The sequence below is a fragment of the Pelobates fuscus genome, chromosome 1, assembly GCF_036172605.1.
Source record: "Pelobates fuscus isolate aPelFus1 chromosome 1, aPelFus1.pri, whole genome shotgun sequence".
Classification (NCBI taxonomy): domain Eukaryota; kingdom Metazoa; phylum Chordata; class Amphibia; order Anura; family Pelobatidae; genus Pelobates; species Pelobates fuscus.
In genome coordinates, this window is record NC_086317.1 from 57,918,823 (window position 1) to 57,946,458 (window position 27,636).

Consider the following 27,636-nt stretch of genomic DNA (forward strand, 5'->3'; position numbering starts at 1 on the left):
AACTGATATCAATAGGATGAATTAAGAGAATTAAGAGAGATAGGGTTGAAGAAATAACATCTCTTATAGGGCCTATAACATCTCCTAGTCACAGCTGTCCTTCTAGTGCCACAATATGGCGAATGTCCACTCACAGCACAGACAGGAAGATCCCTGCGACTCAACAGACCAATCTAAACGCTGGGTAATCACCTACTCTGTGTTCCTTTTCTGGGACAAGTTGTCTCACAGAGCAAGTGCAAAGGCAAACAACTTGACTGCTATACCGATAGAATTGATAGAATTGAAGTGGGGTTCCAGCTACTTAGACGGGTGTACTGATAATCCACCTGGTTCTGGAGCCATGCAGGTATCCCCAGATAGGCAACGTCCACACAGGAGAAGGTCTCGCATACAGCGCCACTGGTTGGTGGTGCTTAAGATAGGCTGTTCAAGGAACTGCTATTTCAGAGTCAGGAGTGGCCTGAGTGGTGGAGAGAGAGTGCGAGCAGCTCCTGAAACCAGGGGGCTGCATAACAACTTACAGTGCTTGGGTGATTTATCACCACAAGCTTGTTGGGTCTAGCACGGGTGCAACGTCATATACTTGCCTTCAAACAGAGTGGCTTAGGTTGAGGAAGCTTTGGTTGGAGCTGCTTATTTTATGATGTTGGGTCTCAAGCCGATTGGTCGAATTTTTATTTTCTCTTACGAACCCATCATACTTTCACTTTCAAATCTTTAAAAATTAAGTCTTTCAAATGATAAAATTAGGTATTGTTATATTTCAAAACATCCTGTTGGCCCAGCTTTTATACAAATGTATTGCTTAAAGCTAAATTAAAAGTAGGTACATTTTCACTTGCAGAAGTCATTTACACATTCATTGGTCGACAAATGAATGAATGAAATAACATTCAATCCTGATGTTTCTGTATATTTTTCCTTAGGAGCTATTGAAGCCATCATTTTGAACAGTAGTAATGCCGCAGAATTATTAAAAAGGAGAAAAGTTTTACGTGACATTATTTATCAGTACCTTGTTCAGCAGGGAGTCTCTGTAGCATCATCGAGTACGAAGACTGAACTTATCACGCATGCTGTTCAGTATTGGGCGACTCCAGTGAGTAACATATCCCGCAAAAATTTTAACATTATGCTTCTAATTACTCCATCTAGCTCCATATATTTTCTTCCAATCTTGATGGCTTGTTAGCCATATCTATCAAGTCCTTGAAAATATGTCCACATTTTGTGTTGAAATAGCAAACATTTCCTGTATTGGAAGTGAAAACCACTTATCCTTTTTAGTTATTATATTTAGGGGATGAAAAACAGAACACTTTTATGTTCTGGAAATCAGGCCTACAATCACAAAATATTCTGACCTAGACCATATACAAGACTCTGTTCTCCCACAACCTCTTTCAGTTCTATTTTAAACAACATGGCTCTTCATTTCATTCATTTTATCTCTTTTCTGTGTTAGTGTAGCACTATCTTTACCTTGCAATTTGTGATAAATCTCTGTTGCAGATACTTTCTACTTTGCTTGCCCACACAAGGTATATCCACAGATGTTTTAAAACTACAGCTTCCATCAGGGCCGGACTGGCCCACCGGGGTACCGGGAAATTTCCCGGTGGGCCGTCGGCACCTGGGGCCGGGCAGACACCTGGGTCTGCTGGCGGCCGCTGGCGGAGGTCTGCTGGCGGCCGCTGGGGGAGCTGCGCTGGCTCTGCTCCCCAGCGGGCAGCTGAATGAGACCGGGGCCAGAATATGACGTCATATTCCGGCCCCGGTCTCATTCAGCAGCGCGCGAGGGCGGGAGAGCAGAGCCAGCGCAGCTCCCCCAGCGGCCGCCAGTACAAGTCCCCCAGCGGCCGCCAGCAGACCTCCGCCAGCACAGGTGCCCCTGCCCCAGCAGCCTCCTCACTGCACGACCCCCTGGATGCGTACTGGTAGAAGAGTAAATGCTGGTAAGATGTTATTTAGAAAAAGCTGTAGCATATACAGTATGTTTTTCACAATATCTTTCTATTGATGAGTTTACTACACAGTACGTTAACATGTTTCTATTTGTGTTTGGGGCCAGGACCCAGTATGCTATTTGCATATTCCTAAAATGGTTTCAATGTGCCTACCATAAAAAAAAGCCTACCATAGTCTACCTAGAGAAAAAAAAATACAAGTAAAAGGGAGGTAGATTGATGACTAAGAAAATATGTTGAGTCTTAGTCTATGGTGCTACTAAAGGATACCAGCCTTCTTGTGTTTGTACAGAGATCTAGACTGAGAATCCTTCACACATACCCAAGTAGGTTGAAGTGTGATGAAACTTACATATGAGTAGACTTGACTTGTGTGTGTCTGTCTGTCTGTCTGTGTCATGGTGTGTCTGTCCGTCATGATGTGTCTGTCTGTGTCATGGGGTGTGTGTCTGTCTGTGTCATGGTGTGTGTGTGTGTGTGTCTGTCTGTGTCATGGTGTGTCTGTCCGTCATGGTGTGTGTGTCTGTGTCATGGGGTGTGTGTCTGTCTGTGTCATGGTGTCTGTCTGTATGGTGTGTGTGTCTGTCTGTCATGGTGTGTGTGTGTGTCTGTCTGTCTGTGTCATGGTGTGTGTGTGTGTGTCTGTCTGTGTCATGGTGTGTCTGTCTGTCATGGGGTGTGTGTCTGTCTGTGTCATGGTGTGTGTGTCATGGTAAATGTGTGTGTGTCTGTCTGTGTCATGGTGTGTGTGTGGGTCTGTCTGTGTCATGGTCTGTCTGTGTCATGGTCTGTCATGTGTGTTTCTGTGTCTGTCATGGTGTAATGTGTGTTTAAAAATAGTGTTTTTGCTCACCTTTTTTTCCCCCCACGCAGCGAGCTGGTCTCCCCTCGACTGGCCCTGCCTCTATGGCTGAGATCATCAAGCTTGATGATCTCAGCCAATCCAATGCTTTGCCATTGGATTGGCTGCAAAACGTTACACCAATCAGCCTCTCCTCATAGAGATGCATTGAATCAATGTATCTCTATGGGGAACGTTCAGCACCTACAGAGTGTGGAGGCCCTGAATGTAGGTGCACTGGAAGCACCTCTAGTGACCGTCTGAGTGACTGTCACTAGCGGTGTCACTTTGAAGCAATGTAAACACTGCTTTTTCTCTGAAAAGTCAGTGTTTACGTTGAAAAGCCTGTAGGGACATTTACGTTGAAAAGCCTGTATGGATTACTCAATCATCTGTCATGGCAAGACATAGCCTTACATGTTACACGCGACAATATATGGCGCAGTGACTTATGGGGCTGGCATAAATTGTTTTATCCAGGGCTGCTTTGTATCCCCAGTCCGGCCCTGGCTTCCATGATGTTTCATCTTTCTCAAGGCATTCTAAAGGCATGCCAAGCATCATGGGAGTTGTAGTTTTACAACATCTGGAGATCTACATTTTGGGCACCCTTGTGCAAGAACAACAATATTTCCTTCTAGATCATTTCTTCATCAACGGAATATTCCACCAATCCCTCCTAAAAAAAATAAAAAAAATATTATGTATATATTTATTTTACCGTTAACAGAGCAAAATATACTTTTTGTTTAAAATATTAATATTGAAACATGTATGCAAGTTAAGAACATATCCTGGTAGGTTATTCCTTTACTTGGGATTAACCGAATCTTCCACCAATCCCTCCTCACACCACCGTTTTTAGCGTTAACAGAATAAAAATTTAGTTTTTGTTGAAAATAGTGATATTGGGACATTTGTGTGAATGTGATGAAAACAGACCTATTTGACTATAATTAACTAATATATGTATATTATATTATAATGTTGTATTCTTATTAATAAAAAAAAGTGCTTAAATAAAATATAACAACCTTAGTTGATCTTACCCAGGTAGCTCCTCTTAGTTAGGAGAAGTTGATTCTTTAGGCGAAACAAAGGGGCACATGGCAGGATGATTGAGCAGCTAAGGGTGCCAGGCCTAGCATTTCCCACTGACTACCTGGCCCAGAAAACTGCATTGTGGCACGTGGCATTACTGTTAATAACAGTGAGAATGAATGTAAGTGCTAACATGTAAGGTATTATTATATTGGGACACAGTGTCTTTTAATAGGCAATGGGTCATGGGATAGCATGACACAGCTGTTTTACTCCCACTTTTTTCTTTCCTCTCTGAGAAAGGGTGAGAAGCAGGGAGTAGATGAGGAAAGGATTATAATAATTTCACATATGTTAGTAAATGTCTGCATGTGTGTTAGCAAGTAAAAACGTGCAGAAGTTAGGTGCTCACTAGGTACAATAAAAAGGCAGCAAGCCTTACAAGGATCCCCCAACCTTGTGAAAACAACTCAAACAAACAAAGAGTAGACTGCGCCTAAAAAGAATAGGTAACCTCTAAATGTGATATCACGGCAATGAAAATGTATATGAACACTATTTGCTTTGTAGTGCCAGATATCTCAAAAGAGAAAAGGAACAAAATGCATAAAATAGTTAAGTACATTTAAACAGTAGGTTCAAATATAATAGTGTAACAGGAATACACTCACACTTTGTAGAGCCACTGAGAGCTCTGTTGTTTTCAGCATGGACGGTATGATCCCTGTGTAAGAATATAATGCAGCAGTGATGATATTACTCCAGAAGATAAGTGATGTGGAGATAAAAAGTGGAGATATCCAATGGTACAATATAGCAGTAAGCAGTAACATAAATTGTATGTATCCTACTTACATTTTCCAGAGCATGGACCTGCTCTGGTGTTTATAACGTTGGTGGTATAGTCCCCACCTGGGATTTGCAGGACCAGGAAGCCAGTAGGTAGCAAAGATACAAATCCAAAATAAATTCAAAATAAATTAAATTTAAAAGGATTAACTTTATTACAATAAAAAGCAACAATAGTAAATAAACAATACAAATATACTATAAAAACCACACTTTACACGTTTCACCTTGGGGTTTCATCAGAAATGTGGAGGTTCTGTTTACAAGGTCAGTTTATATAGATAAAATAATTAAACATTAATCACATCAGCTTTTGCGTCAAGTTACCTACGTGAGTATGTCATCACAAAGTGGGCATGCCATGACCCCAAAAGTAACAGAGCCACTACTAACTGCTTGTTCTTTGACATGTCCAGGACATGTGGATCTAAGTCTCCAGCTATAAAAAAAATATGTATGCATACTTCTATTCCAACAGATTTTTCCAACTTCTACTAATTCACGAAAATTCACAGAGAAGGCTTTAGGATACCTTGCTAATCCAGTTTATCAAGGAATAACAGAAATAGGAAAATCACCACCAACCCTTGATTCTTACAGAAACTTGGTGAGATGATGCATTCTAAAATTTTGACTGTTTTGTTTTTATTTGTTAATTTGCTCAAATTTTTGGAAGAAATATTTATACAGTCGGGTAACAGGCTCAGCTCTAGTTTAAAGGTAATTCCCCAAGAAGAATTACCAGATTTTACTAATTACATGACGTAAAGTCATGATTTTATAAAGGACACGGAGGCTCTTATTAGGCTTATCTCTTTCTTTTATTCCTCAGCAGCAAAGAAAAGCTAAGGTGTTTATTTGTAGAAAAAAGAAACATGTATAACTACCCTCACAGGGTTAACATTACATCATTATCTCCTATCCAATAGGAACAGTCCTTCTCTGATATCCTTTCATGTAACCTCCTCCTATTCCTCTTTCCTGATGTTGCCGAAGCTAAAATCTGTAGCGATTAACTATCAACTCGTTCTCAACAAAACATACAAACGGTTGACCACTGAACTTGATCTTGAACTCTTCCATGAGAAAGAAACACAGGGATCCTTCAGAACTGATCATCCTGAACTGTGATGTCACTCATCGTCCACACTGGGAGTTGTAGGATTTTTTCACGCTGGAAGGGACAAAGAAAACAATGGCAAAGCATGTCCTTGCCAACTATTTTCGTTTTAATCTTTTATATCAACTTGAGCTGTTTATGTAACCAGTTATATTTTAAAAACATGCAATCGTTACTTGTGTTATATATTTACCAATAACCACTTATATATCAATGAGAATTCCTTCTACTAAAGTACCTATTACGTACCTGGGTTGGGATACCAATATTGTGTGTATCTGATCTGGGCGGGCTAATACTCGCCTCTGTGTCCTTTATAAAATCATGACTTTACGTCATGTAATTAGTAAAATCTGGTAATTTTATTAAAGGACACGGAGGCTCTTATTTGGCTAGTTCAAAGCTGTGAAATAACTAGGCTCGAGACATGTTCCGTAGGTCGAAAGTAATATTCCTTAAACGTCGATTCCCGGGACCAATCTGCTGTTCTCATGAGGTCCTCTAATCTACAACCTAACGTGAAAACTTTTGATGCCATGGCTCCTCTAGTAGAGTGTGCGCCATATACGGTGGTATCTATGTGTGCTAAAGTCATTATCCATTTCACCCAGCGGGCGAGGGTCACCGTGGATACAGGTTGGTGAGGTTGTCTGATAGCCAAAAACAATTCTGGCTGTGTTGGTTTCCTGAATTCCAGGGTTCGTTTCTCATATTCTCGTAAACAGTGCACTGGGCAGAGTTTATCGTTGTGTGGGAACGAAGGGTATGAGACTGATGTAATTGACGATTTTGTACGTCTGGAGATGTTGAATGAGACTCCTGTGGGGGTAAAAGAGCATGCATCAACATCCATTGATGGTTCGGTAGGCTAAGCCTTGATTATGCAGGTTGGTGAGGAACCGTAACAGGTAATTTACAGGAGCACGTACGGGATCCACTTGTTGTTCCATGCACCAACTAGTCCATCCGTTCCAGGCATAGAGGTAGGAGCGTCTAGTTCCAGGCGACCAAGCTCCTGCCAGTAGTTCGATAGTGTCTTGTGGAACATCTGGTATGATCCAGGGTCCCCTGAAAGGAGCCACGCTAAGAATTTGAGTTGCCCCTGGGCCATGAGGGGGTGTGGATTGCCCTCTGGGTCTGATAAAAGGAACAAGGGATCCGGAAGCAGTCTCGGGAAGTCCATGGACATTTCCATGAGTGTTGGAAACCACGGTTGGGCTGTCCAAAACAGTGTTATGAGGACCAGGGACGCTTGAGTACGTCTGAGATGTACTAGTGTGCGAGCTATGAGGGAGAATGGAGGAAAGGCATACAATCGGCTGTTCGGCCAGTGTTGGAGAAAAGCGTCCGCTGCTAGTGCGTCTGGGTCTGGTCTCCAGCTGAAGAATGCTGGTAGTTGGGAGTTTAACTTAACACGCAAAGACTAGCAGTAGCCACAAGTTATTCCCCAAAACCATTTAAGGGACCGACTGTGACCAGGTCTTGGACACCCACGTCAGTTGCATGACGATTGACCTACTGAACAGATTCATAAGCCACTGGTCTTGACCCTGCACATAGCCTTAATAAAGTCACTAGACAGTTGCTTGTGTTGTATGTAGTAGGATAGGGGTATCCTTTAGAGAGACACATATAGAGGTGAGCCACTAAGGCAAGATTGCACTTTGAATTAGATGTGATTCTATTTATTCTATTTATCTACTATTATTATTATTTCTCCAGTTTGCACAGCTATTATAGTATATGTACAATGATTTCCAGCAATTTATTCAACTAGTCCGGTTCATTCCAGCTCTTTGAGTATTTCATTAGTTGGGAGTTTAGCCGAGATGCGAATAGGTCGATTTGCATCGGGCCCCAGAGCATCTGAAGTCGTAAGAACACACTGCGGTCCAGCCGCCAGTCGCTGGCGTCGTGTAGATGTCTGGAATGCCAATCCGCTACTACGTTGGACATTCCTGGGATGTATTCCACTTGGACTGAGATGTTGTGTTCCAGGCAGTGTTGCCAGAACTCCTTGGCCAGGTCGCCAATATCTTTGATCTCGTGCCACCGAGGTGGTTGATGTAGCGGACTGCGGAAATGTTGTCCATTTGTAGGACGATGGAGCAGTTGGTTATGCCCCTGAGGAGGCTCTTCAGGGCGAAAGATCCCGCCATGAGTTCCAAACCGTTGATGTGCAAGTTTTTCTCTGAGCACGACCAGGTTCCTCCGGTGGAGGTAGGCCCGCAGTGCGCTTGCCAACCGTGTGTGCTCGAATCGGATTCTATGATAAAGTCCGGGGCAGTCCCGAATATTGCTCTGCCATTCCATGCCTCCATATGTTGCAGCCACCATGTGAGCTCCTGTTTGGCCTCATAGTCGAGTGGCACAGAGTCGGAGTACGAGTGCCCTGTGTGCAGTTGTGTGGCCTTTAGACGTTGTAGGGCCCTGTAGTGCAGTGGCCCCGGGAAGATTGCCTGGATGGAGGCTGAGAGGAGTTGGATTACTTTGGCTAGTTGCCAGAGTGTTAGTACTGGTCTCGTGAGTGTTCTGCGGATCTCCTTTTTGATGAGTCTGACTTTGTCCGTCGTTAGGCTGAGAGTCCCGGTAATTGCGTCTATGTGGAAACCCAGGAATTCCATGTTTTGGGACGCGGTAAGTACAGATTTTTCCCAATTGATGAGAAATCCCAAATTTTGTAGCAATGTCAATGCCCATGCTAGGTGTTGTTGCAATTGGTGGGCCTCGTGTGCCATGATCAGCATATCGTCCAGATAAATGATCATCCGCACGCCTCTGCAGCGTAACGAGGCGACCACTGGCTTCAGCAGCTTGGTGAAGCACCAAGGGGCCGATGAGAGTCCAAAGGGAAGGCATCGGAATCTCCATGTCGCCTTTTCCCATTGGAATTAGAGCAGGTGGTGGCACTCCTCCGCAATAGGGATTGTGAGATAGGCATCTTGTAGGTCCAGTTTCACCATCCAGTCCCCTAATCTGAGCAGGTCTCGCAGGCAGTGGATACCCTCCATCTTGAAATGGTGGTACCGTACAAATGCGTTTAGTGGCCGCAAGTTGATGACTGGGCGTTCTCCGCCGCCCTTCTTGGGCACCAGGAGGAGGTTGCTCATGAACCCAGGGGATGGTGAAGGGACATGATATATGGCGCCTTTTTCTTGGAGGGTGCGAATCTCTTCGCTCACTAAGCCCTTGTCTCGTGTGGAGAAAACTATGCGGTGTGGCATGAGTGTTTGGACCGGGGGTCGTACAAACTCTATGTGGTAACCCCTGATGGTACTGAGGACCCATATGTCTGCTGTCAGTTGTTGCCAGGACTCCATAAAGTGTAACAGTCTGCCCCCACAGTCGGTATACCCGGGGAGGGGAAAGGCAATACACTCACCATAAGGTCGTCGGTTGTACGAGTTGCCTCTGGGTCCTCGAGGTTGCCATGGTCTGGTCCTGACCGGAAAGAAGGGTGAGGGCGTTCGATTGGTGGCTGAAATCTAGCTGTGGTGGGACCTCTGTATCCCCGGTAAGAACCGTGGGAAGAAGGGCCGGGCAGACGTCCCCGGTGTCTGCCGGCCCCACCAAAAACTCTGGGGGAGAACACTCGTTTTAAGTTCGTCTGTGCCTTGTCTAGGGCCATAAATGTGCTCACATAAGTTCCCAGTTCTTTAACAAAGTTGTCTCCGAACAGGAGACCCTTGGCTTGCGGTCCCGGTTCGGTGAGGGCCATGTTAACGAGTTTAGGCTCGATTTTCATTAATATAGTTTTGCGCCTTTCGGTGGCCAGCGCAGCGTTTGCATTGCCGATGAGGCATATCGACCTCTGGGCCCAGCCTCTAATGGCTAATAAATCAAGAGGTGTTCCCTCATTTAAGGCCACTTCGACCAACTCGAAAATCTTGGCACTAGGGCCTAGTGTATCCAGCCCTTTATCTTGACAATGGCGTAGGAAGTAATCAAGTCCCTTCTTTGCCTTCCAGCCAGACTTACCCAGGAATTGTGCTATTTTTGGGTCAATGTCTGGCGTGGCGCAGGCCATATCGGGCACTGTTGATCGTGGGCATTCTACCCGCAGTTTTTGCCTGGTGGCTTTATCCAAAGGTTTGCGGATTCTGGCCACTATGTATCGTGCCACATGATCGGTCGGATACCATTCCGCCGACCTAGGATTTTGTAAAGTATCCGGGTCGAACAGAGGATCGCCCTGGGGGTCCAAAATAGCGGTTGCATCTGCAGTGTCATACGAGGGGTTGGCTGGATTGCATGTTGGACTATGGTCCGGGGAGGAAACCTCCCATTCGTCTGAGTCGACTTCGTCGGACTTGTTCGAAACCTCCTCATTATCCGAACCAGAGTCGGAAGAATCTGTTAGGGCTTTTGCCCTCTTCCATGTCCGCGCCGCTTTTGCCCGGCGGGTGGCTTGTTTTCGTGGGGGCCCCACAACCTCAGGTGCGACAGGACGTACCCTGTCCGTCAATTTAGTTTTGGAGGCATGTGTTCCCACATTGTGGGTTTTACTCATGGCCTTACGGCCTTCTCTGTGTAAAGGATCCCCCTCTGCGGCCCTGGCGTAAGTCATTTTGGGGTTGGATGCCTTAATGGCACTCGAGATGGAGTGTGATAAGTTATCAGACATAACCCCCATGGCAGTAAAAATAGCATCCAGGAGCGAGTGGAACTCCTCCAAGTCCAAGTGCTCCAGAGGGGCCACCACGTCCCCTTTCAGGGTTATGGGTTCAGCCACAGTGGGTCTGTGCTGGGCTTTGGGGTATCCCCCTTATCATTGGGGCCAGGGGCAGAGTAATCCTCAGGGGTCTGCATCTTGGGGCAGTTAAGTGTGACCCAGGAGTAATAAGGCAGATCTATATACCCTGATGTAGTAGCAGTGTGAGGGCTAATAAAGGCAACAGGACAGCAAAAACAGATTGCACTGCTAGCTTACCGAGTGTTCCCTCAGGAATGGCTTCTGGGAGCACTGGTAAGCTGACAGGTACACTATCAGGCCAATTGGCCTGTTAATGGGCTGAACGAGCTGAAGAAGAAAAGAGCGGCAAAATTTTAGGGTCGCCGCCCCTTTAAGATGGATGCCGGTGTGCGGTCAGGACCGCGCATGCGCGCGTGCGGCGTCCATTTGTGAGAGGATGTGGCGGGGGAACCCTCTGCCGGGAGAAAAAACCGGGCCGGTTCCCGAGGGTTCCCTGCGCCGTGTGACCGTGAGAGGAGGGTAATAAACTACCCAGCAGTATTCTCGGGGCCAGTATCCCCGCCAGGGGGGCGGGGTACTGGCGGAAAAGTGCGGGAAAAGGCTTCCCCCGAGTAATGCAAGTCAAACAGTCATTAATCAAAATAAAGCTACCGTATATACACATAGGTAAATCACAATGAAAATGACGTGTAAGAAAACAAGGTGTTACTTAGCTGAGGCAGCAGCAAAGAAAGAGGAAGAGGAGGAGGTTACATGAAAGGATATCAGAGAAGGACTGTTCCTATTGGATAGGAGATAATGATGAAATGTTAACCCTGTGAGGGTAGTTATACATGTTTCTTTTTTCTACAAATAAACACCTTAGCTTTTCTTTGCTGCTGAGGAATAAAAGAAAGAGATAAGCCTAATAAGAGCCTCCGTGTCCTTTAATAAAATCTTGAGTATACTTGAGCAAACTTCAAAATACAGAAAGTACAGTGATGAAAAACTGTCCTAAAAAAATGGATAGAAACAGCATTAGGCAATGCGGACATGTGGATCTAAGTCTCATGCTATACATAAATATGTGTGCATACTTTTATTCCAGAAGGCTTTCCAAACTTCTACTCATTTTATTCCACGAAAAACCACAGAGAAGACTTTAGGATACCTCGATAATCCACTTTATCAAGAAATAACAGAAAGAGGGAAATCACCATCAATCTTTGATTCTTACACAAACACGGTAAGATGATGTATATTGAAAATTTAACCTTTTTGTTAATATGTTCACATTTTCTAAAGATTTATTTATAAATTCGCCCAACAGCATCACCTCTGGTTTGAAGGTAATTCCCCAAGAGGAACTTTGAGTATACCTGAACATACTTGAATATACAGAGTACAGAAATGGAAAAATTACCTAAAAATAGATACGAACAGCATTAGGCTATGCAATTTAAAATAACGTATATATCCAGGGCCGTCTTTAACAAGGGGCAAAAGGGGCAGCTGCCCCGGGCCCAATTACTCCTGGGGGGCCCAAAGCAGCTTCCTGGGGGGCCTCCTGCCTGTAACCAGGACCTGACAGCCCACTGGGATCCTGAGAAATGTTCCAGTGGGCTGCAGCAGGTGATGTAATCAGGGGCCCCTGGCCCTTTAAGTGGGCTGGATTGCGTGTTGGACTACGGTCCGGGGAGGAAACCTCCCGTTCGTCTGAGTCGACTTCGTCCAACTTGTTCGAAACCTCCTCATTATCCAAACCAGAGTCGGAAGAATCTGTTAGGGCTTTTGCCCTCTTCCATGTCCGCGCCGCTTTAGCCCGGCGGTTGGCTCGTTTTCGTGGGGGCCCCACGACCTCAGGTGCGACAGGACGTACGTACCCTGTCCGTCAATTTAGTTTTGGAGGCATGTGTTCCCACATTGTGGGTTTTACTCATGGCCTTACGGCCTTCTCTGTGTAAAGGATCCCCCTCTGTGGCCGTGGCGTGAGTCATTTTGGGGTTGGATGCCTTAATGGCACTCGAGATGGAGTGTGATAAGTTATCAGACATAACCCCCATGGCAGTAAAAATAGCGTCCAGGAGCGAGTGGAACTCCTCCGAGTCCAAGTGCTCCAGAGGGGCCACCACGTCCCCTTGCAGGGTTATGGGTTCAGCCACAGTGGGTCTGTGCTGGGCTTTGGTATCCCCCTTATCACTGAGGCCAGGGGCAGATTAATCCTCAGGGGTCTGCATCTTGGGGCAGTTAAGTGTGACCCAGGAGTAATAAGGCAGATCTATATACCCTGATGTAGCAGCAGTGTGAGGGCTAATAAAGGCAACAGGACAGCAACAACAGATTGCACTGCTAGCTTACCGAGTGTTCCCTCAGGAATGGCTTCTGGGAGCACTGGTAAGCTGACAGGCACACTATCAGGCCAATCAGCTTGCGCTCTGTTAATGGGCTGAACTAGCTGAAGAAGAAAAGAGCGGCAAAATTTTAGGGTCGCCGCCCCTTTAAGATGAATGCGGTGTGCGGTCAGGACCGCGCATGCGGGCGCGCGGCGTCCATTTGTGAGAGGATGCGGCGGGGGAACCCTCTGCCGGGAGAAAAAAACGGGCCGGTCCCCGAGGGTTCCCTGCGCCGTGTGACCGTGAGAGGAGGGTAATAAACTACCCGGCGGTATTCTCAGGGCCGGTATCCCCGCCGGGGGGGCGGGGTACCGGCGGGAAAGTGCGGGAAAAGGCTTCCCCCGAGTAATGCAAGTCAAACAGTCATTAATCAAAATAAAGCTATATACACATAGGTAAATCACAATGAAAATTACGTGTAAGAAAACAAGGTGTTACTTAGCTGAGGCAGCAGCAAAGAAAGAGGAAGAGGAGGTGGTTACATGAAAGGATATCAGAGAAGGACTGTTCCTATTGGATAGGAGATAATGATGTAATGTTAACCCTGTGAGGGTAGTTATACATGTTTATTTTTTCTACAAATAAACACCTTAGCTTTTCTTTGCTGCTGAGGAATAAAAGAAAGAGATAAGCCTAATAAGAGCACCCGTGTCCTTTAATAAAATCTTGAGTATACTTGAGCAAACTTCAATATACAAAAAGAACAGTGATGAAAAACTGTCCTAAAAAAAATGGATAGAAACAGCATTAGGCAATGCGGACATGTGGATCTAAGTCTCATGCTATACATAAATATGTGTGCATACTTTTATTCCAGAAGGCTTTCCCAACTTCTACTCATTTTATTCCACAAAAAACTACAGAGAAGACTTTAGGATACCTCGATAATCCACTTTATCAAGAAATAACAGAAAGAGGGAAATCACCATCAATCTTTGATTCTTACACAAACACGGTAAGATGATGTATATTGAAAATTTAACTTTTTTGTTAATATGTTCACATTTTCTAAAGAAATATTTATAAATTCGCCCAACAGCATCACCTCTGGTTTGAAGGTAATTCCCCAAGAGGAACTTTGAGTATACCTGAACATACTTGAATATACAGAGTACAGAAATGGAAAAATTACCTAAAAATAGATACGAACAGCATTAGGCTATGCAATTTAAAATAACGTATATACCCAGGGCCGTCTTTAACAAGGGGCAAAAGGGGCAGCTGCCCCGGGCCAAATTACTCCTGGGGGGCCCAAAGCAGCTTCCTGGGGGGCCTCCTGCCTGCAACCAGGACCTGACAGCCCACTGGGATCCTGAGAAATTTTCCAGTGGGCTGCAGCAGGTGATGTAATCAGGGACCCCTGGCCCTTTAAGTGGGCTGGATTGCGTGTTGGACTACGGTCCGGGGAGGAAACCTCCCATTCGTCTGAGTCGACTTCGTCGGACTTGTTCGAAACCTCCTCATTATCCAAACCAGAGTCGGAAGAATCTGTTAGGGCTTTTGCCCTCTTCCATGTCCGCGCCGCTTTAGCCCGGCGGTTGGCTCGTTTTCGTGGGGGCCCCACGACCTCAGGTGCAACAGGACGTACGTACCCTGTCCGTCAATTTAGTTTTGGAGGCATGTGTTCCCACATTGTGGGTTTTACTCATGGCCTTACGGCCTTCTCTGTGTAAAGGATCCCCCTCTGTGGCCGTGGCGTGAGTCATTTTGGGGTTGGATGCCTTAATGGCACTCGAGATGGAGTGTGATAAGTTATCAGACATAACCCCCATGGCAGTAAAAATAGCGTCCAGGAGCGAGTGGAACTCCTCCGAGTCCAAGTGCTCCAGAGGGGCCACCACGTCCCCTTGCAGGGTTATGGGTTCAGCCACAGTGGGTCTGTGCTGGGCTTTGGTATCCCCCTTATCACTGGGGCCAGGGGTAGAGTAATCCTCAGGGGTCTGCATCTTGGGGCAGTTAAGTGTGACCCAGGAGTAATAAGGCAGATCTATATACCCTGATGTAGCAGCAGTGTGAGGGCTAATAAAGGCAACAGGACAGCAACAACAGATTGCACTGCTAGCTTACCGAGTGTTCCCTCAGGAATGGCTTCTGGGAGCACTGGTAAGCTGACAGGCACACTATCAGGCCAATCGGCTCGCGCCCTGTGAATGGGCTGAACGAGCTGAAGAAGAAAAGAGCGGCAAAATTTTAGGGTCACCGCCCATTTAAGATGGATGCCGGTGTGCGGCCAGGACCGCGCATGCGCGCGCGGCGTCCACTTGTGAGAGGATGCGGCGGGGGAACCCTCTGCCAGGAGAAAAAAACGGGCCGGTCCCCGAGGGTTGCCTGCGCCGTGAGACCGTGAGAGGAGGGTAATAAACTACCCGGCGGTATTCTCAGGGCCGGTATCCCCGCCGGGGGGGCGGGGTACCGGCGGGAAAGTGCGGGAAAAGGCTTCCCCCGAGTAATGCAAGTCAAACAGTCATTAATCAAAATAAAGCTATATACACATAGGTAAATCACAATGAAAATTACGTGTAAGAAAACAAGGTGTTACTTAGCTGAGGCAGCAGCAAAGAAAGAGGAAGAGGAGGAGGTTACATGAAAGGATATCAGAGAAGGACTGTTCCTATTGGATAGGAGATAATGATGTAATGTTAACCCTGTGAGGGTAGTTATACATGTTTATTTTTTCTACAAATAAACACCTTAGCTTTTCTTTGCTGCTGAGGAATAAAAGAAAGAGATAAGCCTAATAAGAGCCTCCGTGTCGTTTAATAAAATCTTGAGTATACTTGAGCAAACTTCAATATACAGAAAGTACAGTGATGAAAAACTGTCCTAAAAAAATGGATAGAAACAGCATTAGGCAATGCGGACATGTGGATCTAAGTCTCATGCTATACATAAATATGTGTGCATACTTTTATTCCAGAAGGCTTTCCCAACTTCTACTCATTTTATTCCACGAAAAACCACAGAGAAGACTTTAGGATACCTCGATAATCCACTTTATCAAGAAATAACAGAAAGAGGGAAATCACCATCAATCTTTGATTCTTACACAAACACGGTAAGATGATGTATATTGAAAATTTAACTTTTTTGTTAATATGTTCACATTTTCTAAAGAAATATTTATAAATTCGCCCAACAGCATCACCTCTGGTTTGAAGGTAATTCCCCAAGAGGAACTTTGAGTATACCTGAACATACTTGAATATACAGAGTACAGAAATGGAAAAATTACCTAAAAATAGATACAAACAGCATTAGGCTATGCAATTTAAAATAACGTATATACCGTATATGATATACCATACAATTTGATCAAAAATAGCTGGGGAACAAATTACAAATTATAACATCCACAAATTGTTCAGAACTTTACAAAATAAGATAAAACAATGCTCGTGCTAAAATGTATTCAATAAGTTTGATAATTAATATATTAAACAAATATCACATAATACTGAAACACTTCTAGTTGGACCTACACTTCTAAAGCAGCACTCTAAGTACTAGAACAACTACAACTTAATGTAATGGTTCTGGTGCAAAAAGATTGTCCTTGCAGTCTCAGCAATGTGAACAACAAGTTTAGATTGCTTTCTATGGACTCCTGTAGTGAAGACACTAAATGCTCCCCATAGGGATGCACTTGTATACTCTATCTATCCCAATGAAGTGATGCTGCTTGATGCAGTGTGGCAATTGCCACGCATGCACAGTAACCCCCAAGGCTATTTTAAAGTATGACATGTTTGTACCAAGGCTTTTTGGCACTTTTACCACACATTCACTCTACTACAATTTCACCCTCTCATTGTTTAAGTATAAAGGTATTATTTTTTTTTTTTTAAAGGATACCCTATATGAATGCATAATACGATATTAAATATGAATAAAATATTACAAAATGGAAAAAGAAATAAAACAAAATTGTTTATTTTCTCAGTGTTACATCTATTGATTTCTACACACCAAGTACAGCTAAAGAAAACTAACTGAAAATTAATTCACTAATTTGACCTTATTGTAAAAATGCCCAATATGTCTAGGATTTCTATTACATTTTTTTTTTTCAATTCTTTATTTTTGATCACTCAGCACGTTGATAAGGCAATACGGTACAATATGTAGGCTAAAGCCCCAAGAGTTCACATTTAACAATACATGTATGATTAGTAGTTGGGTTACAGTCCCATGCTGAGTGAGTTTTAGTTTTTTTAACAAGTAGGACAACATTAAAATACAATAAATTGACAATCCCTTGAGCGCAGAAGTAGAGGAAAGGTAAAATAAGGGCATCATAAGTAGTAAACGCTTAAGTGCATCAGGGGAAGAGGAACCCCCTCCAGGGATGTATCACGGTGAGTCATCTCGCGTTCTGGGGTAAGGAGTAAGAGGAGGGGGGGTTGTGTGTCAGAGCTCGTGCCTCTACAAAACTCCCTGATCTGGGGCCTCTTTATAAGTGGGAACAATCACTATGGCTGCGTGGTATTTCCTGAGTTGCTAATACTATGGGGCCTCAGTCCCCTCTGGCATGCCTGGGTGTGTACGTTAATAAGGGTTACCATCTTGGGGACAGCATGCCAAAGAAATACTTATTAAACCTAAAGAAAAAAAGAACAACAGTAAAACAAATTAACTTGGTGGATATAGTCACGGGTTTTTGTGGTGGAGTCTATGGCATCCTGAAGGATGGAGCAGTGGTCTTTTGGTGGCGTTCAGGTTGTGTCACCCGCTTGCGTAGGGCATCGAGAGGACCTGGGTATAAATTATTTTGTCGCGGTGGGGTCCAGCCTGGACAAGGTGGTCGAGGGCTCTGGTCGTGTGACCGTCAGGCCTAGTTGGTTCAGATATGTGTCCAGGTCTTGTAGGCTTCTTGCCCGGAAGAGAGTCCCTTGAAATGTGAAGGTGATGAGCCTTGGAGTTCCCCAGCGATACTGAATATTGTTGGATCTTAGATGTTGTAGGCTTGGTTGCAGCGATTTGCACCAGCTTAGGGTGCTTCTCGTTAGGTCGGGAAACAGAAGTAGTTGAGAGTCCTCGAATGTTAGAGGGGTTTTCCCTCGGGTCGCTGCTAAGACCGCAGTCTTGTCCTGATGGGATTGAAATCTCACAATAATATCGGCTGTGGCGGTGGTGGGTTCGTTGGTCGGCTTGGGCAGGCGGAACAGTCCATCCAGTTTAAGCAGTTTTGCCTGTTTTGGTTGCATTAGCGTTGCTATCAGGCGCCTCATATAGTGTGGGAGGTCTGCTAGCCGTATATCATCAGGCACCCCTCTAACCTTTAAGTTGAGTCTCCTTCTGTGGTCCTCCAAGGCCTCCACCCTCTCTGCTGTGCCCATTTGTTGTTTCTGGAGGTCGGACATTCTGTGTTCCAGGTTGGTTAGACGTGTGTCTTGGGAGGTAGCTTTGGTTTCCAAGTGGGTGAGCCTCGTGGTGGCCCCCTCCATTGCCTCCTTGAAGTGAGCTCGGTCGGCCGCCAGGTCTTGTCTGAGCTCCATAAACATTTTCGTTAGTAGGGCTGCAGTGACTGGTTCTTCTGCCTGGGAGGTTTTGATTGTGTGCCCTGTGGGCTGGCTGAGCGATGCGCCTGCTTCTGAGTCTGGGTAAAAATCTCCAGATGAATCGGAGTACCCGTCGTCTCCCAGCGCCATTTTCCCCCATGCGGCCTTCTGCGAGTTCCGCAGGAGTTCGCCGATATCATGGCTGAGCGGCGTTTTGTCCGGTCGTGGTTTTTTATTTTTCTTGCCCATGTTCTTTGCCACGATCTGTGGGTCGGATTTGGGAAAGATAGGTGCCTGATTTCCACCGTTAATTCGTGTTTTTGCTCATTTTGGCACGGAGCGTCCGTGCTGGTCTGCAGCTAGCTCCGCCCCCCGATTCCATTACATTTTAGAAGTTTAAAAAACAAAACAATATTGCAAGGAGTGGATTGCAGTTTTAAACTTAAACTTTGCAAAGTTTGGTATGCTGAGATTGCACCTTTTATATTAGTCACATAATCCAAAACCGCTCCACAAAAGTATAGCTTGCCCCTAATCCAACCCTAAACACAACCAATAAATCTACTCATCCAACATTTAATTCTACCCATAATTCTACCTTTAATCATATCCATATTCTTACCCATAACCAAACCCTAAATCCAAATCATGATCCAAACTTTAATCCTAACCATAATCCAACATCTAATCTTACTACTAATGCTGCCACAAATTCATCTCTTAATCCCATCCCTTAATCCCACCCCCTAATCCCACATCAGAGGGATTCCCAACTCACACAGTACTGAGCCCTCTGTAAATACTTTGTACTTTCTTACTGCAGCATGAGAGGGCAATTTGGGAGGCAAAAGTGTTTAACATTTGGGGGGGCACAGTATTTTTAATTAATTCAAAGGGCCCTTTTCAGCGCTCACTTTAAGCACTGCACATAAACCTCAGTAACTAATTGTGGCCCTAGTTTACAGAGGGGACCCTCTAGCATACTTTTATTCCAGCAGACTTTTCCAACTCCTACTAATTTTATTTCACAAAAAAATAGACTTTAGAATACATTGCTAAATATGACTTTAGGATACATTGCTAATTTTCGAAGCACTGCACATAGCCTCTGTAACTAGTTGTGGCCATGGCTGACAGAGGGGACCCTCAGGTATCAAGATACATGGGGCTCCTTGTTTTTAACTATTGGCAGGCTGGAAAAAATACTCAGTATTACTGCAGCTGACCACCAGAGGCGGCTCTAGACTTTTTGAGGCCTTAGGCGAAAATCAAATATGAGGCCTCCCACGCGCGATAAAAAAAATAAGCAGGCGATATTAAAATTAACTGTATAAATTGCATATTTTAAGGCAAACATTAATAAACCTCATAGTATTCACAAAGTTATTTTTGTTATTAAATTATTCTACAAAACATTGGGTATAGCTAAAAAGTTTGTGCCTGACTACTCAGTTATTCTTGTTGGTGTCTCCTAAAACTGAAATAAAGTTGTCAACAGTGTATTAAAAGAACACTATAGTATCAGGAACACAAATGTGTATTCCTGACCCTATCGTGTTAAACTATTTACCCCCCCCCCCCTCAATGTAGCAAAAACATACTTATTTCTAGAGCTGCCAGCGCTGGATCCGCCCAATTGGCTAACATAATCTAAACTGATGATCTCAGTCAATCACAATGCTTTCCCATAGGAAAGCATCAGATTGGCTGAGATCTTCAATTTTGATGTCAGCCAAGGAGTCAAGTCAGGGGCGGCTGCCATGGTTAATTTTCTTAGTCATAAAAAACTAAACCTTTCTTACCTGAGAGAGATGAAATGAGAGGGACCTCGCAATTTGGTGTCCAGTGTCCATGCAGCCCTGAGCAGCTTGAAAAGGAGACTGAGAGACGGCTCACTTGTCCACAGTCTCAAGCATAGGCGTGCGCAGCCTATTGCATTAGGGTGTGCACCCTAAAGCACAAACACACTCCGCATGTATATGTATATATATATATATATATATATATATATATATATATATATATACACACACACACACATATACATACACTGCTGTGTGTGTGTGTGTGCTGTTAGTGTGCTGTGTGAGGGTGGTGTGTATAAGGGTGCTGCTGTGTGTGTGTATGTGTGAGGGTGCTGGTAGTGTGCTATGTGGGTGAGGGTGTTTGTGTGTGTGTGTGTGAGGGTGCTGTTTGTGTGTGAGGGTGTTTGTGTGTGTGTGTTAGGGTCCTGTTAGTGTGCTGTGTGAGGGTGCTGTGTGTGTGAGGGTGCTGTTTGTGTGATGTGTGTGTGATGGTGCTGTGTGTGTGAGGGTGCTGTTTGTGTGATGTGTGTGGGTGTCGTGTATTTCTGAGGGTGCTGTTTGTGTGTGTGTGTTTGCGAGGGTGTTGTTAGTGTGCTGTGTGTGAGGGTGTTGTGTGTTTGTAAAGGTGCTGTGTGTGTTTGTGAGAGTGCGGTTAGTGTACTGTGTGTGTGAGGGTGCTGTATGTGTACTGTATGTGTGTGGGTGCTGTTTGGGTGCTGTGTGTGTGAGGGTGCTGTGTGTGTGCTGTTTGTGTGAGAGTGCTGTATGTCTGTAGGTGCTTTTTGTGTGTGGGTGCTGTATGTGTGTGTGTGTGCTGTATGTTTGGACAGATTGTGGAGGTGGGGGCAGATTAGTAAATATCCCCCCTCCCTTCTTACCTTATGTAGGGAGGGGGAATCCTTGCTGCCATGTGCCATCCCTGGTGGTCCAGTGGAGAGTGAACTCTAGCCTGCGGGGCTAGAGTTAACTCTCGTAAGATCTGAGCGTTGCCGCGGCAACGCTCAGATCTCGCGAGAGGAACCTGGCGGAGCTGCTGTCTAGAGCTCCCCGGGTCCTCTCCTGCCTCCCTTCATGCTGCTGTGGGCCGGTGAGGTAGATCTTTGATCTCCCCGCCGGCCCATGGAGGCTTAGAGCAGAGCCGACACTCAGCGCCGGTTCTGCGTGAGCCGACAGGGGAGAATAAAGTCCTGGGGAATAAAGTGTGGGAACCAAGATTCCCACCCCCCCAAAAAAATAATATACACTCCAGTGTGTGTATGTATATGTGTGTGTGTGTGTGTATATATATATACACACACACACACTCATACATTCATAGACACACACATTCACAGACACACTCATACATTCACAGACACACATATTCACATACACTGACACACATACACACTCACACACACATTCATAGACACACACACATTCACATACACACATTCACAGACACACATATTCACATACACTGACACACATACACACTCACACACACACATTCATAGACACACACACATTCACATACACACATTCACAGACACACATATTCACATACACTGACACACATACACATTCACAGACACACTCACACACACACATTCATAGACACACACACATTCACATACACACATTCACAGACACACAGTCACAGACACACACACACACACAGTCACAGACACAGACACACACACACAGTCACAGACACACACATTCACACACACACAAATTATAATCGGGTCGGGCGGCTCTCTCCATATCAGCCGCGGCGAGGTAGCTGTGTGCTCTCTGCTCCCTCTCGCCGCGCGCTGTTTGCTGATGCTGGGAGCCGGAATATGACGTCATATTCCGGCTCCCAGCATCAGCAAGCGGCGCGCGGCGAGAGGGAGCAGACAGCACACAGCTCCCTCGCCGCGGCTGATATGGAGAGAGCCGCCTGACCGGGGGGGGGGGGTCCATCCCCTCTTGCCCCCCCCTCCCATCCATGACAGGGGGGACATGGGGGGAGGAAGAGGGGCATTGGAGGGCGCTAAGTGCCTGCAGGAACGCCGTTCCTGCTCAAAAAAAGTGCAGCAACTCCGTTCCTGCAGGACTCAATCCATAGGCGTGCCGCGGGGATTAGGGTGTGCCCAGGCACACCCGGCACACCCCGTGCGCACGCCTATGGTCTCAAGACAGCTGCCTTAGCCCTTTACAGGCTTCTTCCTGCAAAATAATAAAAAAAGATTTTTGAAAAAAGAGACACGACTTAAGCAGTTTTTTTTTTAAATGTTCTCTAAAACAAATAATAAAAATTAAATAAATATATATAAAATTAAATAAATAAAAAAAATATAGATAAATATATATATATATATATATATATATATTTTTTTTCTTATTTTGTTCTCAACTCCAATTAATACTTTGGTTTAACTTTCTGATTGGGGCACCAATGCTAGGCTAAGAACATCATCTGAGAGCTTAGCCTAGAAGTAGTTCCCCATTCACAAAAACAGAGTGAGAAAAATATGAATGGCATGTTTCCCACTCTGTTTTGTGATTGGCTGAGCCAGCCAGCGGCTTCCTGATTCAACCATTAAACTACATTGGAAGTAGTGAGAAAAAAAGGTTTCTTACCTGAGAGAGATGAAATGAGAGGGACCTCACGATTTGGTGTCCAGTGTCCATGTAGCCCTGAGCAGCTTGAAAAGGAGACTGAGAGACGGCACAGTCTCAAGACAGCTGCCTTCGACTTTTACAGGCTTCTTCCTGCAAAATAATATAAAATGTTTGTTTGTTTGTTTGTTTTTTGAGTTTTTTAATACGATAATACTATAGTAATACAATACTGTAATTATAACATATATTACATATTATCTTAATATTATTGGTAATATTAACGATTACTATATTATTAATGATTATAATTAATATAATTATAATATATTATATACTATTTTATAATTATTATAATTATAGTAAATTATATAATTATTATTATATTATTATTAATATTTAATATTGTTATGTAATTTTGTATTTGATATACCACCATTATTCTGTGAAAAGATGGAGGGGTACAGCTCTCCTGCTTTTTTCTCTCTTCTACTCTGCTCTCCTTCCCTTTACTTTCTTTTCATCTGCTCTCCTTCCCCTTTTCTTTATTTTCATCCGCCTTCCTTCCCCTTTATTTTTATCTGCTCTCCTTCTCCTTTTCTTTATTTTCATCCGCTCTCCTTACCCGTTTCTTTATTTTTATCTGCTCTCCTTCCCCTTTATTTTCATCTGCTCTCCTTCACCTTTTCTTTATTTTCATCTGCTCTCCTTCCCCTTTATTTTCATCTGCTTTCCTTCCCCTTTATTTTTATCTGCTCTCCTTCCCCTTTATTTTTATCTGCTCTCCTTCCCCTCTTCTTTATTTGTATCTGCTCTCCTTCCCCTTTTCTTTATTTGTATCTGCTCTCCTTCCCCTTTACTTTTTTTATCTGCTCTCCTTCCCCTATTCTTTATTTGTATCTGCTCTCTTTCCTCTTTATTTTTTTCTGCCCTCCTTCCCCTTTTCTTTACTTGTATCTGCTCTCCTTCCCCTTTATGTTTGTATCTGCTCTCCTTCCCCATTATTTTTTTCTGCCCTCCTTCCCCTATTCTTTATTTGTATCTGCTCTCTTTCCCCTTTATTTTTTTCTGCCCTCCTTCCCCTATTCTTTATTTGTATCTGCTCTCTTTCCCCTTTATTTTGTTCTGCCCTCCTTCCCCTTTTCTTTACTTGTATCTGCTCTCCTTCCCCTTTATGTTTTTATCTGCTCTCCTTCCCCGTTTCTTTATTTGTATCTGCTCTCCTTCCCCTTTATTTTTTTCTGCCCTCCTTCCCCTATTCTTTATTTGTATCTGCTCTCTTTCCCCTTTATTTTTTTCTGCCCTCCTTCCCCTTTTCTTTACTTGTATCTGCTCTCCTTCCCCTTTATGTTTTTATCTGCTCTCCTTCCCCTTTATTTTTTTCTGCCCTCCTTCCCCTTTATGTTTTTATCTGCTCTCCTTCCCCTTTTCTTTATTTGTATCTGCTCTCCTTCCCCTTTATTTTTTTCTGCCCTCCTTCCCCTATTCTTTATTTGTATCTGCTCTCTTTCCCCTTTATTTTTTTCTGCCCTCCTTCCCCTTTTCTTTACTTGTATCTGCTCTCCTTCCCCTTTATGTTTTTATCTGCTCTCCTTCCCCTTTTCTTTATTTGTATCTGCTCTCCTTCCCCTTTATTTTTTTCTGCCCTCCTTCCCCTATTCTTTATTTGTATCTGCTCTCTTTCCCCTTTATTTTTTTCTGCCCTCCTTCCCCTATTCTTTATTTGTATCTGCTCTCTTTCCCCTTTATTTTTTTCTGCCCTCCTTCCCCTTTTCTTTACTTGTATCTGCTCTCCTTCCCCTTTATGTTTTTATCTGCTCTCCTTCCCCTTTTCTTTATTTGTATCTGCTCTCCTTCCACTTTGTTTTTTTCTCTGCTCTCCTTCCCCTTTTCTTTATTTGTATCTGCTCTCCTTCCCCAATCCCCTTTACTTTATTTTCATGTGCTGTCCTTACCTTTTTCTCTCTTCTCCTCTGCTCTCCTTCCGTTTTCTATCTTCTCCTCTGCTCTCTTTCCTTCACCAGCAGCTATTCTTTCTTTTTCTTCTCTTCTTCATCCTCTTTGTACTGCAGGCGGGGGAATTCAGGGGGAGGGGTTACGCCGTCGCGTCGTCATCGCTAATCGGCATTGCAGATTGGCCGATTAGCAGGTTAGTGGCAGGAGGAGGGGAGGGTACTCACTCCACCACGGAACCCATGTGAGAGGGTTCCATCTTGTCAGCGCCAGCGCCGCGGCAATGCGGATGCGGCCGCCGGCCGGGCATGAAAGGATTTTAATAATCTTTTATTTTTTTTACCGCAGCGGCTCTCTAATTACATGGTTTAGGCGGCCGCAAGGCCCCTTTTAGCGCGAGGCCTTAGGTGGCCGCCTAAACCGCCTAATTAGAGGGCCGCCTCTGCTGACCACGATCACTCGAGTCAAATTATTTAAAAGGATCTAAAGGTCTATATACACTTCTCCCTTTGAGCGCTGCATATAGCTCATCTGTCATTCCTGGGCCACTAAGTGTGAGGGGATCCAATCATGCCGGTGGCTCCTTTGTACCTGCACGAATTTAACCCTGCTGGCACTTTAAATACACAATGGTCTGTGCCATCCACAACATTAAAGTCCTAAATGCAAAGATAATCATGTGGGCATTAGGGGTTAAATTGGGGGTTCACAAATCAGTCATAGAAACATAGAATCATAGAAACATAGAATATGACGGCAGATAAGAACCATTTGGCCCATCTAGTCTGCCCAATTTTCGAAATACTTTCATTAGTCCCTGACCTTATCTTATAGTTAGGATAATCTTATGCCTATCCCACACATGCTTAAACTCCTTTACTGTTTAAGCATGTGTGGGATAGGCAGTGGTGTATCCTGGTTTTGTGCTGCCCTAGGCAGGACAAAACTCAGGCGCCCCCCCGCCCGCGCCACCCCCACCCCCACCCAACCCTTCCCCCGCCACTCCCACCCAACACTTCCCCCGCCTTCTAAATACACACACACACATTCACTAGCTAACAGAAACACACACTCGCTAACAGACACACACACACATCAACACACACACACACACACTAACAGACAGACAAACACACACACACACACACACACACACACTAACAGACATACATACACACTAACAGACACACACACACACACTAACAGACATACATACACACACTAACAGACACACACTAACAGACATACACACACACTAACAGACATACATACACACACTAACAGACACACACTCACACACACACACTAACAGGCACACACACTAACAGACACAAACACACTAACAGACACACACACACACACACTAACAGACATACATACACACACTAACAGACACACACACACACACACTAACAGACATACATACACACACTAACAGACACACACACACACTAACAGACATACATAATAAAACACTAACAGACACACACACACACACTAACAGACATACATACACACTAGCAGACACACACACTAACAGACACACACACACACACTAACAGACACACACACACACACTAACAGACACACACACACACACACTAACAGACATACACACACACACTAACAGACACACACACTAACAGACATACACACGCACTAACAGACACACACACTAACAGACACACACACACTAACAGACACACACACTAACAGACACACACACACACACACACTAACAGACATACACACACACACTAACAGACACACACACTAACAGACATACACACACTAACAGACACACACACTAACAGACACACACACTAACAGACATACACACACACTAACAGATACACACACACTAACAGATATACACACACACTAACAGACACACACACACAAACACACACTCACATATTTAACACATTTGTTTTTTAAATGTAACCCCCCCAGCCTCCTTACCTTTGGAAATGCTGGGGGGGGGGGAGGAGTTCTCTTCCTCCCTGGTGGTCCAGTGGCTGCTGGGTGGGCGGCATTGGCGGGCGGGCGGCTGGCGAGGGAGCACTTCCCCTGAGCTGTCTGCTCAGCTCCCTCGCGCGTCGCAGAGTGAGGCTGGGAGCCGGAATATGACGTCATATTCCAGCTCCCAGCCTCACTCTGCGGCGCGCGAGGGAGCTGAGCAGACAGCTCAGAGGAAGTGCTCACTTGCCAGCCGCCCACCAGCGCCGTCCGCCCAGCCCAGCAGCCCGCCGGCATGTCTGTTAGCCGCAAGGCTAACAAGACATTTGCCTTGGGCATTTGGGGGCGGCTTTTTTTGCCGCCCCCTGGAAAATGCCGTCCAAGGCAAATGCCTTGTTTGCCTCGCGGCTAATACGCTCCTGGGGATAGGTCATTATGTCCCAGCAACAGTCTAGGTTTTATCAGTATCTCCATTGGAATAGAACAAAAAAATACTTAAATCCTTTACTGTTGCTGGGCTGTGAGGACGTGTTTGGGAACCACTGATTTAAATCTTTTCATTTCTGTATTGTAGCACAATTTGAATTTAGTACAGGATAAAAATGAGAGCGCATATCATTAAGGCTTTCTCAAAGTATTTGTAATATTCTCTGATATCTTTCTGCCAGAGATAACTTTTGTTTTCTTGCCAAGAGAACTACATGCAAGTTGGTACCCTTTCATTATATATTTTTGGAGTATAAAACACTGACAGTGAGCATTCAAACAAAATTTCAAATGTAAGGGCAGAGTATAGCTGACTGAAAGTTGAACAAATTTTGACAATAGTCGTTTGACTGAAAGTAGAATTGATTTAGACAATTTTTCCAGTTCAGCTACTTTAAACTTAAATATGAAATTTTGAATCCACTATGAATTCTCACTTTAGTGAATTACCTGTTTGAGTAAG

The 27,636-nt window shown here is 44.6% G+C and overlaps 1 protein-coding gene across 1 annotated transcript in view; it reads left to right on the forward strand.

Annotated features, from left to right (window-relative positions):
* LOC134582463 (uncharacterized) overlaps positions 1-27,636 on the forward strand; it is a 33,183-nt gene that overhangs the window by 3,419 nt on the left and 2,128 nt on the right. Inside the window, exons 2-4 of the mRNA XM_063439365.1 lie at positions 930-1,102; positions 5,180-5,308; positions 15,804-15,941. Coding sequence (XP_063295435.1) covers positions 930-1,102; positions 5,180-5,308; positions 15,804-15,941 — 440 coding nt within the window. The remainder of the gene's footprint in view (positions 1-929; positions 1,103-5,179; positions 5,309-15,803; positions 15,942-27,636) is intronic.